The 15,583-nt window shown below is 38.4% G+C and overlaps 1 protein-coding gene across 5 annotated transcripts in view; it reads left to right on the plus strand.

Annotated features, from left to right (window-relative positions):
* The first annotated feature begins 1,938 nt into the window (after positions 1-1,938).
* The window catches only part of mllt10 (MLLT10 histone lysine methyltransferase DOT1L cofactor), a 53,039-nt gene continuing 39,394 nt past the window's right edge, over positions 1,939-15,583 (plus strand). For 2 of the 5 annotated variants that reach the window (XM_077244520.1, XM_077244524.1), the window contains exons 1-4: positions 1,992-2,318; positions 4,205-4,284; positions 14,404-14,529; positions 15,120-15,174. In XM_077244520.1, coding sequence (XP_077100635.1) covers positions 2,156-2,318; positions 4,205-4,284; positions 14,404-14,529; positions 15,120-15,174 — 424 coding nt within the window. In that variant the 5' untranslated portion in view covers positions 1,992-2,155. Of the gene's footprint in view, positions 2,319-4,204; positions 4,285-14,403; positions 14,530-15,119; positions 15,175-15,583 lie in introns of all 5 variants that reach the window. The other 3 variants (XM_077244521.1, XM_077244523.1, XM_077244522.1) reach the window with 3 other exon arrangements.

Raw genomic sequence — 15,583 nt, forward strand, 5'->3', positions numbered from 1 at the left:
AAGATTATGTCGTATACAGCATGCTTTGTAAACTCTTTTTAAAGCAATGAAGAAAAAATAGGCCTACATAACATGAAGTAGTGTGATTTAAAAACTTTTTTCCATTATCAATAAAAAACGACTAAATGCTTTATTGTGGCGAATCTATGTCAACATCTTGTAACTCAATTAGCTAAACTTACGTGGTGTTATTAAAGGTTCCAACGTTGCAAATCAACATCGCCCACCACAAGAAATTTCTCCACAGTGAGACTGATCAGGCACAACTCCGAACGTTGAAGTCAAAAAGGTTTGAAGCAGGGAAAACCACAGTAGGACTAATTCTACAATAATTTATTTTATTGGAACATTGCATACAAATGTTATTATTATTAAACATAGAACTTTATGTTCTATGTGTAAAATCAAATAATGAATTCATGTAAATTGAGTTGCCTATTCTTGCTATAGGCCTAATATTGCACTGTCCGTGGGGGGCAGTTTATTTTCAATGACATTTAGGCTATAGGCTACTGCATCAACAAGCACTATCTGAGAATTGAGATAGACATCACGGCAGGTCGAAATATTTATTGAACGGTAAGTCTTGTCAAACTATTATTGGCACTGCGGAATTATCTTGATAGTAGGCTACTCCAAAAACATGTTACAATTTTTAGGCCTAAATGATTAATTCTAAAGTGACCAGATCAAAAAAAACCCGGAGGCCGCAAAGGTGCCAATCTTGAGGTTAAGATTTATTTATTCGTGTCATCTAGCAAAAGAAAATAGTGTTAAAGGTTTTCTAATTGATGAAACGTTAAAAATGGGATATGCCTATATATCAGGCACCTACATTTTAAATTGAGAATAAGTTTAATGGTGTGCCAAAAGTAAATAGGCCAACGAACATTCATAAATATTGCGACGCACGTAACCTGATTACAACACGTAAAAAATAAAAAGGCGAGTGTTTCGTACTGTTGTAGTAGCCTAGCCTATTACAGGTTTGTGTTTTGTAACGGGGTCCTCATTGGGTCAAGGTCTGTGCTATTTCGTTTTAAATTAGTTTATTTGTACGTGCACTGTGTTGTCACTATAAGATTTAAGGCGCATAGCTACAAACAAAAACGATAGGCCTTATACATTACTTTTTTCTAGATGTTAACCGGCACTTTTGTTTTTCATGGTCGCACATAATGTCAAACATGGCCCATATGCGAGCAGCCTTGACATTCAATGAAACTGAAAGCTTATACCTAAACCCAAACCTAAACGTTTGTTGTTGGTTTATTGGTTAGTGTTGACAATAACCTCTAATCTTTGCCTTAAGTAACGTTAACCGACAGGCAGTTTAACTCAAACTTCCGCATACCGCTCACCTTAATTGGAGCAAAAAGGCTCTTTATATCTATAACATAATCCTAAATATTACAGTAGGCCTATCTATATTGACTAAACATTAAATATAGGATATGCCTGCTTGTAAGGGATTCAATTATAAGAATACGTTTAAACGAGCTCCATTTAGCCTAATTAATGTTAAAAACACAACTCCACTATGCATAGTTAATTTCTTTGCCTTTATCTTCTATAACGTTTAGCGTTAAGTAAATAATATATACCACTCAAAGTTTGAAAATACGCGGGGTAACCTACTCAGGATAAACTGGCAGGCCTAATTATTTTTTAAGTTATTTAGCACCTAAGCGGGATGTGTAACCTGAACCTGCATCAGAATTATCATTACAAGCCACATTCTAAAGTGGAATGTACGCACTAACGTTACTCTTTAAAGTAACGTTTTTCAGTTCAAAACAAAACTCCCAGACGATCGTGCGTAGAGCAGTGCACCGTAGCTTGTTCCAATCCACGCTCGCGGTAAAATTCTATGGCGTTCGCCGCGTGCATCAAACAGCCCCAAGAGGCCCTCTTCCACTCCACTGCCTCTGCCTTTCCGCGCATGCGCGCACACGCGCCTCCACATCCCGAGAGCCTTCAGTACTGGGTTTGTGTGTTGAGCCAAAAAAAAAAAACCCGCCTTCATCAACAACGCAGCCGAAATATGGCTTTTCATCGAAATGGAACATAAAATACGACTTTCAGGGGAGATAGGGATTCGTGAGACAAACGCCCGACCGCATTTTTGTTGGTCTTTGTGCGCTGCTGGTGGTAGATGGTATCCAGCGAGCTGTATCTGGCAGAGGAAGACGACGACTCGGCGAGTAATATGAAGGAGATGATCGGTGGTTGCTGCGTCTGTTCGGATGAGAGAGGCTGGGCCGAAAACCCCCTCGTCTACTGCGACGGTCACGGCTGTAACGTTGCTGTACACCAAGGTAAATATAAAATACTATTTTATTTCACTTGAGGCGGCTGTTTTGATAAGTTCCCGTATGTGGTGGTGAGAGAATTAGCTTAGCATAACATAGCTTAGCCTAGCTTAGCTCAACGAACAGTCGGTATTACATAAGTTTAACCACTGGCGCTTGTTTGTGTTATTGGAATGACAGTAAGGAGATGTTAAATATTTTAACGGTTAATTTGGAGTGTTTTTAAGGTGTGGTGGTTGTTGTGAAGCAACGGTTCACCGAAGCCCTGTTTGTGTGCTAATGTTGTGCGTTAGCACGAGCGCTACTCGTCTGTAACAGCATGTCGCTGATGGATGTTCATTATCTCCACTGTCTCAGGACCAAAAACGTGTCAGTGACAGCTATGGAAACAAAGATGAGTCACATTCAGCCAAGCTCTAGAAGTCATTACAGCTAGGCTGATAACACGCATTTATGGCTAGTCAGCAAAGCTGTCAACAAATTCCGGATTCTTAACAGGATCTTGATTGGTTATCCCACGTGTAGTTATTTGTCTTGCATTTTTTTTAGTTTATGGGACGCTTCAAGATGTCACAGTAATATCTTGGTTTAAAGAATTTTGTCTTTGTGGGCACCTTAATGGCTACAGACGTGTGAAGCAGAAAAATATTAGGTTTGAAAATCACCTTTTATGTTTTTGATCTAGTCTGATCTAGTCTTTAAACACTGACGGACTGCCATTGAAGTTTACTGTTTTGACATTGATATCCTGGTGTTGATTTCTATTTAGGTATATATTATCATTCATACATGCAATGGAAATATTCCGTCTTGACTAACTTGATTAACAGGTTTTTGCCTCTACATGCTCTGTAAATAGCTGACAAGTTAAGTTCAGATGTGTTATATTCTAGATTTTGGTTTCAAAGCTGTCAGTTCGTTCTTCAGCATCTGTTTTGTTAGGTCGCTGAAGATGATCCAGTACAAATGGGTAAAGTTGTCACCTTTAGACTTGTAGACAGATGATATTGTTAGTGTTTATTGATCAGCTGACTTTTTGTGACATTGATGCAGCAAAACATTTTGCTTAGTTTCTTGCCTGCCATTGGAAAGTGGAATTGCATGTTCATTCGCATTTGCACAAAAATAACTATGAAACAGAAATTGGAATACTTGCATATTTAAATTTTGTTCAGTGTAGAAATTAAATTTTGTCAACCAAAAATAAATGGTCAATGGCTAGTTTTTCCACAAGCTATTTTAAATGTTCTCAGCTCAAATTTTATATAGTCTAAGCCTATGTGAAATTAAACAAACATGCAAAGACCTTTGTATTGGACAAAAAAGGATCCATGATAGTGATTGTGGATCTCTTTTTGGTCTAGCTTTTCTTTCACACTGTTGTTTGTTTAGAACCTAGTTTAGGTTGAGCTAAAAATAACAAAATACTTATGAGTGAACTTCACTGTAAATTAAAACAAAAATAATAATAAGACAAACTGTTTTGAGACCAGTGACACAATAAAACATGAAAACTTCTCACATGCTTTTGTTCTGTAAAGTGCTCAAGCTGCATTTTTGTTCTGTCTGCTTTTCAAGATATAATCTAACGGGTTTCTTCAAGTGCATCCAGGCAACAGTATTTCCTGTCAAATGTCAGTGTGTTACAACAAGGCACGTGCCACATGAGTTAACTCCGACTGTGCAAAAATTACCTACGTTTGGCTGATGGCGGGTGTTAATTTCATACCCCGATGTTGTTGCACTACAAATATCACTCAGTTTCTTAAAATATAATTTTTAACACTCACATTAATCTCAACTTGACAGGAAGCGATAGTAAAGCTGTCAGATTTACAGTAGCTGGAAGAAAGTCTCATCATCTCATCTGTCCTTCATTCCTGTTGTTTCAGCCTGCTATGGTATTGTCCAAGTCCCCACAGGCCCCTGGTTCTGCAGGAAATGTGAATCACAGGAACGTGCTGCCAGGGTGGTGAGTTTCCTCTTTCCAATCTTTATACAAATCTTTCAGGTTATCTGTTTTGCTGAAGTCCAGATCTCCTTCCTCTTTTTGTACATTGTGGTTTTGTTTGCAGTTTCCATTAGACAGATAATATTTATTATTGATACTTTGAACTGGTAATTGTAACTTGTCTCTTATAGTTTTCAAGTCAAAAGCTTTGGTAGCCAGGTTGAGGGAGATATTAAAATAAACATGGTTAAAGGCCAGGCAATGGACATTTAGGCATTCAGTATAATGCCCTGTGATCAGACAGTTTTATCTTGTCCTATCAGAATACAGTGCATTTAAGACCAGGCTATGCATGGACAAACGTAATTTTTATCAATGTTTTGTCTGGTAACTAGGCCTGTGTGATTAATCGAAACTGAGTTTCGATTTAGGCACTCAATGATTGTGTCAGTGGTGCGTTTTCGCTCCTCTTTAAAAAACCAGACTTGCATGTAATGTGACTTCATAAAAGAGACCTTGCTCTGTTCGCATGCAGCTTTCTGTGGCCGTGCTCTGACGCGGAGAAGAACACGGACAAGCAAATTGAACTTTGACTTTCGGGTGCATGCCTCAAAGTAAACCCCGTTGGTTATGTCTAAAGTGAACATAAACAGATGGGAGAAAATAAAATGTGTATCAGTATATTAGATTTGTGTGCATGAGGCCTTAAAGTGACAACAGCCTAATAAATGCATCTATCTGTCATTGATGTTAATCAAAAGAAAAAGTTTTTGACTGAATTACCTTTTTGTAGCTTTAAAGGTAGGGACACACCAAACCGACCCCAAAGAACTAGCGCTGATGAAAGCCGACTGTGTTGTCGCCTTCGTCTGGGAAAAAATCTGCTTGAACACACCAAAAGGACTGCAGGCTACTGTCAACTAGCATGCACATTCTGCACCTGCATATAAAGGAGATAACAGTCTAGTTAAGCAGGTATATTCTAGTGCTGGGCGGTAAACCGGTTCAAACCGAAAACCGGTTTATATTTTCGTCACGATTTTGAATAAACCGTCATACGCGGTGTATTTAATTACACAACGTTCGGAACGAACGTTACCCTGCTCGACACTGTTTCAGACGGACCCTTGACAATGTTGCACTTCTAAGCAGCGACGATTGAGGGTAAATAAACAGCAGTGCTCTGTTACGTTACATGGACGATGGATGCGGAGCGCATTATTGTAGCGCGAAAGTACATTAATATAATGCGTGAGCGCGAATCTCTCTGCTCGCGCGCGGAATATAATGTGCCGCGCTCTCAGATACACGCTGCTCTTGTTAAAATAGGTCTATTTTCTCTGGGCTCGCTCAGATAATCCTGCACTTAAAACGTGTTCAGTGCAATCGCGAATCTCTCCTCTTCCCCAGCTAACAATTTTAGGTTATAAGAATGTTTTCATAACGTTCCCATTAAGTTATAAAAACGTTAACGTTATTTCTGAATGTTCTAGGAACATTCAAAATGTCCAGTTTTTTAGACGTTGTATTAACGATATTTCTTGGTTATAAGAACATCATTCAAACGTCATTAGAACGTACAATTCTCCCGTTATATAAACGTTGTATTAACGTTACTTCCTGGTTATAAGAACGTTATTAGAACGTTAAGAAATAACAATTTTAGGTTATACTGGGCGCTATTCTATTCTACAATATTCACTAATGACAGTAAAATAGACCAACATAAGTCAATTTACTGCAGTAATTCCTCTCTCAACCAGTAGAAAATGCTTTGAACACCTGATTATGCATGAAAAAAAAAACCCGTCATAAACCGGAAAACCGGCATAATTTTGAAAAAAAAAAACGTGATATAAATTTTTGGTCAAACTGCCCAGCACTAGTATATTCGTCATTCAAAAAGGAAAGCGAAACTAAGACTGCAGGTATACAAACCATAACCATTGATTGCGAGTGTGTGCAGGGCTCGAGACTAATTTTTATTATTAGGAGCGCTGTAGCCCCTGACTGAAAATTTTAGGAGTGCAAGCAGAAAATTTAGGGGCACACCTTAAATCAGCTTGCAATGCAATTATTCAAATTTCCTCCAAAATAACTGTAATACTGACAAATTCTATAATAATAAATAGACTTTACGTACAGATTTTACAATGTGCAGTTTTATTTTAAGTTCACAGGGCTCCAGACTAACATTTGAGGGCAGCAGCACCGGGACAACCGAATTCTACCAAAAATATCTGGTAGCACTGGGGCTGACAATAAAGCACTAAGCTTAAAGGGTTAGTTCACCCAAAAATGAAAATTAAGTCATTAATTACTCACCCCCATGCTGTACCAACCCCGTAAGACCTTCGTTCATCTTCGGAACACAAATGAAGATATTTTTGATTAAATCTGAGAGGTGGATCACTGCTACATAGGCTGCCAGAGGGAATGAAACTTGACGGCCCAGAAAGTCATTAAAGAACATGTTTAAATATTCCATGTGCCTACAGTGGCTCAACTATAAGTTTATCAAGCGACGAGAATACTTTTTTCCCGAAAAAAAACCCCATAAATAACGACTTTATTCGACTATTCCTTTTCTTCCTTGTGGGCCTGAGACGAGAGTTCAAGAGATTTCCACGACGCATGCGCGAGAACTGAGAAGAGGACGTTCTTCTTCTAATACTTCTTGTTCAGTTCTCGCGCATGCGTCGTGGAAATCTCTTGAACTCTCGTCTCAGGCCCACAAGGAAGAAAAGGAATAGTCGAATAAAGTCGTTATTTATGGGGTTTTTTTCGGGAAAAAAGTAGTCTCGTCGCTTGATAAACTTATAGTTGAGCCACTGTAGGCACATGGAATATTTAAACATGTTCTTTAATGACTTTCTGGGCCGTCAAGTTTCATTCCCTCTGGCAGCCTATGTAGCAGTGATCCACCTCTCAGATTTAATCAAAAATATCTTCATTTGTGTTCCGAAGATGAACGAAGGTCTTACGGGGTTGGTACAGCATGGGGGTGAGTAATTAATGACTTAATTTTCATTTTTGGGTGAACTAACCCTTTAATTTAGGGTGTAGATCAAATTAACTTAATATTAATTAAAAAGCAAAACGAGTGAAAAAATTAGTGAGTGAAAATAGCCAATAAGCATCCTACTGTTTACAATTGTAATTTCATTATTTATTTATTTTTAAATAAGAGTTTTCCTACATCTTAAAATGTTTAGTTTTGGGACAATCTTTGAAGGATAAACAAAAAATGTGCAAACTGTTCCTGTATTCTCAATAAAAGGCAAATTATAAACATTTTTGTTGATTTATTTGAAAATTAATAGATATCATGTAAAAATATCGATTATTGAATCGTATCGCGGGGAATTTTGAAGGATCGAAAATAATCAAATCGTTGGCTTAAGAAATCGGTATCGTATCGAATCGTCATGTAGGCTCCGATTTACACCCCTAGTAATGTGCAGTAATATTGAAAAGTGAGGATGCAATTGTGAGACCAGTGACGATTCACACCCCTACTGATCATTTTGAATATCAATCAGGCTGCTCACGTTCTTTATTCGAGTCAGCTCATGATATTATGAAAGTATTTGTGCATTTCGAATGCTAAGGTAAGATGATGTAAAATTGGAAAAGACTTCTGTCTGTGCCATCATCACGTTTGCTTGTATTTCTCGTGCACTGATTTGTTTGCTAAACTGAATAGCCAATCTGAGTTCTCTCACCGACTGCCCGAAGCCGATTCTATATGTTGAATCGGCCAAAAAAAAACATCCCACTGCATCCGGCTAGAGCCAACGGTGCAGAACATACTGGAAAAACTGCGTCGGCCGACGCTCAAAAAACTGCAGACCGTGTGTGTGTGTACCTGGCTTAATAAGAATCAAAACAAGTTTAATTCTTAGTGAAAGACTATGCTGTGTTTTAATTTTTCTGATTCAATTTCTGTAGTAGGCTGTTAGCTGAATACTTATAGACTTATAGACATGAGAAAATTAAAGCACTGATTGTTTCATTTGTATCTTTTCTATTGTATTTGTCCTGCTGTTTGTAATTAGGTTTTTGTTTTGTTTTTATTGTATTACTGACTGTTTACATATTTTCAATCATTTGTTAGGACTTGTTTTTACTTGCATTGGGCTAGTTAGCCTAAGCCTAGTATTTAGAGCTGTAGGATTTTGAGTAAAATTGTGAATCACAATTTTTTTTATTTAAAAGAGTTCACGATTCTCCCATGATTCATACTTCATTTGAATTAGTTAAACCAATTAATTATTTGAATCAGCTTTTTGAATGAATCTCTTGAATGAATGATTCAATGACTCATTTTGGGTGTTTCTCAAATGGAAGGCTGATGTCCTAGTAAAACTGCATATCTCGGCTGCCACTTCATCAAGCGTAGCTGAAGACCGTCTCAATTTGAAGGATCCTTGGAAGGCAGCCTTCATTTTGCATCCTTCATTCAGCTCATTCTGAAGGATGCATCTAGTGTATCTTTCGTGTCCATAAATCACTTACAATCCTCTGCACACATTCCAATTCACAAAAAATAACTGACGAAAAACCAGTCGGCACTGAGCTTGTCTGAGTTCATCTCTGAAAACATTATTTTTGTCTTACATTTCATAATGAAGGCGTGTTATCTTTTGTTTTGGTGTAAATTAATCACTTAACACTAAAGTGCCAATAATGTAAGCCATTGGGAGACCACAGACAGTTGTCATTCACTGTATTGCATTAATAAAAGGCCAGTTATTTTTTCCCAAAATTACATTTTCGTGCGGTGAGCATGGTGTGCCGTAGCCATGTGCACTTACTAGACTGTCTTATTCTAGCTTTCAATGCTGATGGGTCGTCTAGCCTATTTGCGCTTTTCCGCTGTGTGGTACGACTCAGCCTGGTTTGCTATCCACTAGAGTTTAGTACCACTTAAAAATGGATGGGATTATAGACTGATCGTAAATTGCTGAAAAACTTCATTCATGGTCGCCCCGTCCAGCTCTCGCTGGATCCGCTCCTCGCTACCAACGAGAGGAACGTCTGCACTTTGTCTATTGACCACGATTCAGCCATTTCTTTTTTAAAGAATACTGCACTGGCTGTTGCTGATTATTTAAATCTAGCAGGTTTGGTGTGTCGTGTAGCAAATCCAACGACGCTGGTAATTACGATTCTCTCTGACCAATCAGTGATCTGCAGTGTTCACGCTTCACATTTTAGTATCGGTACGGCACGCTTGGAACCTCAACAGAGGTTGAACTATTTAAGTGAGCTGTACCATCCAGTGGAAAATCACCACAAAGTGAGCTGTACTAGGCAGCGGAGAAGCGTCTAAGCGAGCCGTACCGAATCATACCATGCAGTGGAAAAGCGCCATAAGAAGCATCAAAAGGACTGGATTCAGCCTTCCGTTTGAGAAGCACCCAAAAGCCAAGACTTCACTTGTTTCATTACTGGATGAATAAGTCTTTTTGAATGAATCTCTTAAATGAATAATTCAAATGACACATACATTTTGACACATACAAGTCACTTGTTGCCACCTACCGGTGTAAGAATGTAATTGCTACAATCTTCATCTGATTTCAAGCAGTTTTTATATCCTAACTATAAACGTTTATCCCAGTTCTTTTGTCATAATTTAAGAAAAAGACTGTCTGTGAAGCTGTTTTTACACCTTTACATGACATCTCTGTCTGGGTCAGAGGCAGCGCCAACGCAGATTTGAATGTTTGCTGTGATCGTACTTGTCAAAGGTTTAATAGACAGAGCTGAAATTTTGTCATTTAGGAATAAGATCACGTGAGTTTTTGAAAAGAGATCCAAACCTTTTAATGATTAATCTTGCAGCTCTACAATATGGTCATATATTTTCATCAAACTTTAGATTAAATATCACTTTTTTTTTTTTTTTTTGCATTCATATGTTCAACAACAGTTCAGTAATTATGAAGCAGGTTGTCTATGCATAAACTCTGAGACTACTGCTCTCTGTTTGGTCTTTTAAAATGTTTTTTTTGTTTGTTTTATATCAGTGTCTGGAAGTGGGCTGAAACACTTAACCTTAAATCATATATTTACCATTGTGTACCAAACCGTAAACGTGGGGTGTATGTATTTATATAAAAACTGTATGACTTGTAAGGACTCTTAGGCCTGTATGTATAACAGACGTTATCAGGCTTAATAATGTGATATTAAACTGATTTTTTATTACTTGTCTGAATGGTAAGAGGTTTAAGCTGAAAATATTAGAATCGTTCTGAATTGTATAAAAAGCTTCTTTATGGCTTTGACCAGGGGTAGGCAAATTTGGTCCTAAAGAACCGCTGTCCTGCAGAGTTGAGCTCCAACCTTAATCAAATACACCTGAACAAGCTAATCAATGTCTTCAGGATTACTATGGCTATCCACCTTATTCATGACGAGCTTACTGCGTTTTGAATTATGGGTGGCACTTCTGGTTTGGGGAACTTCCATTCAAAAAGGCTGAAAAGAATAATTTTAAATCATAAGGTTGCCCTACAAATAAAGCTTATCCGTCAGTTTGACTGGATGGGCTGTCAATTTTCCTTCATGATTTATTTTCAGACATCATGAGAATAAGTTACACTTGGTATTTTAACGTGACATGTTATAACAAGAATAACTATGGCAAGAGCCCTTTTCAGTCGCTGCTTACATTTCCTCATTATTATTTTCTTCTTTCCCTTTGCAATCTGCTGGAAACGTATGAAAAAGGACAACATATAGGACTACTGCACATTTGTGGTCTGTTTTCCCAAATGTAATTTGCGGTATATTCCATTAATAATTCACTGGGATGCACAAAGTATCTCTCGGTTTTCTCCTCAAATTCTCACGCCTCTTTCCAGGTTTGTTATCACAGATGGATACAATTTATAATCTGTCAAAATGACGGAAATCACTTTAAAATAGTATCACGTAATGCTGAAGTTAAAGTAACACCAGGTAACTTTTGCTCTCGGGGTCCCCATACAGTTGGGAAACAGTATTGTCCTCTACTACTGTCGTAAACTCTGTCATCGGGCATTTGTTGACAACCATGATAGCCCTGAACACTGTAGGAGGAGGTCACATGCAGTTGTTCTGCTTGCGTCGCGTGTGAAATGTCTTCATCCCAGGTACAGTGGCATATATTTCGCAATGTCATATGAATATAATTTCATGGGTTTTATTTTTTTTCTAACGACAAATGATCGCGATGATCATGTTTACAAGCCAGTGTCATTATAGTAGCCTAGTCTATTGGTTACCGTTTTACTGAATCTATATGATACTTCAATGCAATGTTTGAGTGGTAGATAATAACCATATATCGTCAATATTATAATATCAAGCTACCATAAATAAATCTGCAAATTTTACAAATCAATTTGCATTATAGCTTGAGGCAAGACAAATAATCATTACCTGATTCATGAAGATAAATGGAGGATAAGATAGCTTCCGTAACAAAGTCAGGCAGACAAAAAAACACCCCAGACTACGGGGTGTCATTGGTTGTTGCGTTAAATGTTACCCAGATACAATAGTGCTATTTTCTGATTGGCTAACAACACCAGACGAACAACACCAGAGGAGACGCGCTTGAATTCATGCCTGTTCCACAGTGAGAGTGGCGCGGCCAGAGTTTTGGGCGCTGCGGCATATTAAATATATTACAAATAGTTTTTCAGCGTGAGAAATACAATGTGTGGCGGGAGAGTGTGACAAAAGACCGAAATGAGTGACTGTCATGCGTGACACTTGACAGCCCTGCGATTTTAAGGAAGTGGGGGTGGTGGTGGAAGTGACGTATATGCCGTAAAGGAGTCGAGTTTTGTAGTTCTCTTTGTTCGCCCGGTTACTACCCGAAACCCGAAGTTTAAAAGTACGATTAAAAACGCTACAGACCCCGTCAGGCTATGGCAGACGTGTCATTCAACCTATTGTAAGTCACAAGAGACTTGGAAATATATTATGAAGGTTGAAAAGTTACCTGGTGTTACTTTAATGACATTTTTGATTAAGGCAACATATGTTACATAATACCGATATTACTACAGTGATATTTAACCTGTCCGTTATTGCTTTGGAAAGAATCACGCTTTTGGGGTTATTCATGATCTGTTGAAAGTACCTTGTTGTTGCTTTTACACTTTTAAATTTCCTTTTAATGTTCGGTGGTTGAAGGGTGCGTAGATTAATGTTATCTCATTGTGACACTTTTTTTTAACGTGTTCATAGAGCAAGCCTTTTCACTGATTGTTTACAGCTTAACGGAAGTTACACCCATAATTTGCGCAAAGCTTCATGGGGCGTAGGAACAAGATTGATAGGCAGGTGATGGTTTTTTCAGGGTTGGAGCCAAACTCTGCAGGACAGTGGCTCTCTAGGACCGAACTTACCTAAGACAGCTTCAGAGTTCATATTTCTCTTTTTTTTTCTATCATTAATTGAATCACAGCTTTTTTTCTTTTATACATTTTCACATAATATTTATAAGAAGCAAAATTTGATTGATGAATGCAGAGTCTCTACGTTTTTATTTAACATCTTTGTATTATGTACTGTTCAATGATAGCGTCCTGAGTAATGACCCCTTTTCATAAAACATGCTATAGCTTAACATGCTGTTCTAGTATTTATAAATAGAAGATGGTGGCTGGGGTAAAGGAAACAAATGGTTAGGATTGGAAAAGTTGTGTTAGGCAGTTAAAGCGGTTTCCTTTGAGCTCAGCGATCTGATGGCTGTACATGTGACTTGTGCGAGCTGTCAGGTAGGCATGAAACCTAAGTGGCAGTTTAGAGCAGATGAATAGTGGGTCACAAGAAGGGGAAACCTGTCACATAACCCATTATGTGGGCATTTTTGTTCAAGGATCTGGATTCATGGCAAAACAAGGCATCCCGCATAACACCTTTTATGAGGTTAGAGACATTATTCAATGCCAACTGCTCTTATTCTGAAAAGGAACAGGATTTTTCTTCCCTATTTTTAGCCACAGGTTTGTCATGTAATCATTTTGTGGCCTTTTTGCCACTTCTAACTAATCCAAACCCAAAGATTTGTGAAAATCATAGCTTGCCTTTCACTATCAGAAAGATTTCTTCCTGGAGCATTTTTAAAATTTGAAGCCTTTTTTTTTGGTGTTCCGAGAGCATAATTGACCTATCGGTAAGCACCTCCCCTCGAACGCAGATGAGCCAATGGCAGTTGAGTATCAGTTGCACAGGGACCGGAACTCGGACATCTTTAGGTTTCAGCTCTGTAGAGAAACATTGGAAGATCCAAAGCTCTCATCAGTTTAATGTTTATGCTACAAAAATTGTAATACAATGTGCCTGGGGAACTTGTAACACTGATTCCAGGTATCCTGAGAGGATGGGCATGGGTATTCATGTATTGAATCACCGTACTGTGCGCGTGTTTTCCAGCGTGTTTCAAACATGTGATAAGGGGGGGGGGGTATCTGTGCAATACGACTAAAGGCGGTTTATTTATAATATCAATGATGTGGGTGCAGTAACCTGGTTCCCTAAGGATTCAACCCCAATCTAAATGAGTCCATGCTAACGTACAAACCTAAATAGCTAACTGTTCTCACGTCATGTACACACTGGTCTGATATTCAGTGCCTCTCCATCTTAAACTGGTTAAATGTAAATGTTACCCATACCCTGCGGTACATTACCAGTGTTGTTGATCCTGGATGTTGTTTTTCTGTGATCGTGATGACTGTAACATGAGAATCTCCCGCTTGCATTGTGATCTGTAAACCCTCGCTTCCAAATTAGTCTTGTTGCCCACCATATTATTTTAAAATCTTTTATATATCCCTCCATGGCATATTTAAGTCCCATTTGAATGCTCCTCGATGAGAGGTGGTCTTCTCTTTCCAAAATGGATCATAAACATCTTGGGCCTAGGTTTTCACACTGACAGCTGTCATTGTAAGACAGTTAGCAACTCCGTTTGTTTGTCCGAGTTAGCAACAGTAATTAAGGGGGGTGGGGCTTACCGATAGGTCAATTATGAAACCAAATTGCTGCATTTGTCCTCATTCCTCCACTTACTAAAAATGAGCCCATTTTTTTCCCCTATTTGTGCCCTGCTCTGCCACTTCGTTCCCAAAGATTAAAGGGTGGAGGGGGAGAAAGCCGAGCTGGCAGACCCCTGAAGGAGGAGGACTGTCCACCACCTGTAACAAAGAGGAGGAGGACAGCAGACTGAGCAGAAGCTTAAAAACTTTGAACATAGTGGTATGTGGCAAATAACGGCATGGTTCCAAGCACAATGTTATGCCCCAATATCTAACCCTGTTCAAGGCTTTGAAGATGAGTGAAATGTCATAGTGTATATGCATGATATGCTGTGTAATAGGCCATGTGTCAGGTCCCATTTCTTTAGGACACTTTCAACCATCTGTGGTTTTTGTTGTTCAAAAAGGGTAGTACCTATCTTTATTTGATCATTCGTCTTCTATTCCGAGGGTTTTTTCTTCATGTCCTGTCATTTGTTTCAGAAAACGGTTGTCTAAACCAGTTTTTCTCCTTTAGCTGAGCAGATCCTATTTTATCCTTGAATATAGAAGCAGCTCTTCAGGGTTGCAGCAGTGGATTTTTTCCAGCTCCTGTGAACAATCAAAGGCTCTTGTCTTCAGTTTCATTGATCACTTTTGCCAAGATGCTCTGTTCTCTAGTTTCAAGGAGGAAAATGATGTCTAACCTCTTAACTCTGCTGTAGATTGATGTCCATGTCAGAAGTAGAGCTCCTGATTGCCCTCAGAGCTGTCTGGCCTGCAGATAGCTGGATGGAGTGTGGGTTCATGTTATTTTTCCTCTTTTCGCAGAGGTGTGAGCTGTGTCCCCACAAAGACGGAGCGCTGAAACGAACAGATAATGGAGGTAGGACATCTAATTTTATGCTGATTGTTTTTACTTGTTAACGAAAAAACAGTATTAATGCTAATCTACATGTCATTGGCAAGAAATATAATATAGGCCAATAGCACAAAATAAGTTTTTGATGGTTGAGTGTGTAAGAGACAAAATATTTTATAAAATCTTTGGGTTAGCGTTTTATTGTGAGGTGATACAATTATGTGAAGCTCTTGAGAGGAACATATGTGCTGATGAGGATGACACCTTTCTATTTTGTCACCTCTAATGAAAGTCAATGTAAAAAAAATGTAGTGAATTGATTATCTCTTCTATGGAGTATTTCACTGATATCCTCTGACAGTTTTAATTATCACAGAAATTCTACTGTCTAAAGGATATAATACTGTGTCTCATCAATAAGCTAGTTAGTCAT

This window comes from Siphateles boraxobius, unplaced genomic scaffold (assembly GCF_051911475.1).
Source record: "Siphateles boraxobius isolate OS27281-9 unplaced genomic scaffold, OSU_SipBor_1 26, whole genome shotgun sequence".
Classification (NCBI taxonomy): Eukaryota; Metazoa; Chordata; class Actinopteri; order Cypriniformes; family Leuciscidae; genus Siphateles; species Siphateles boraxobius.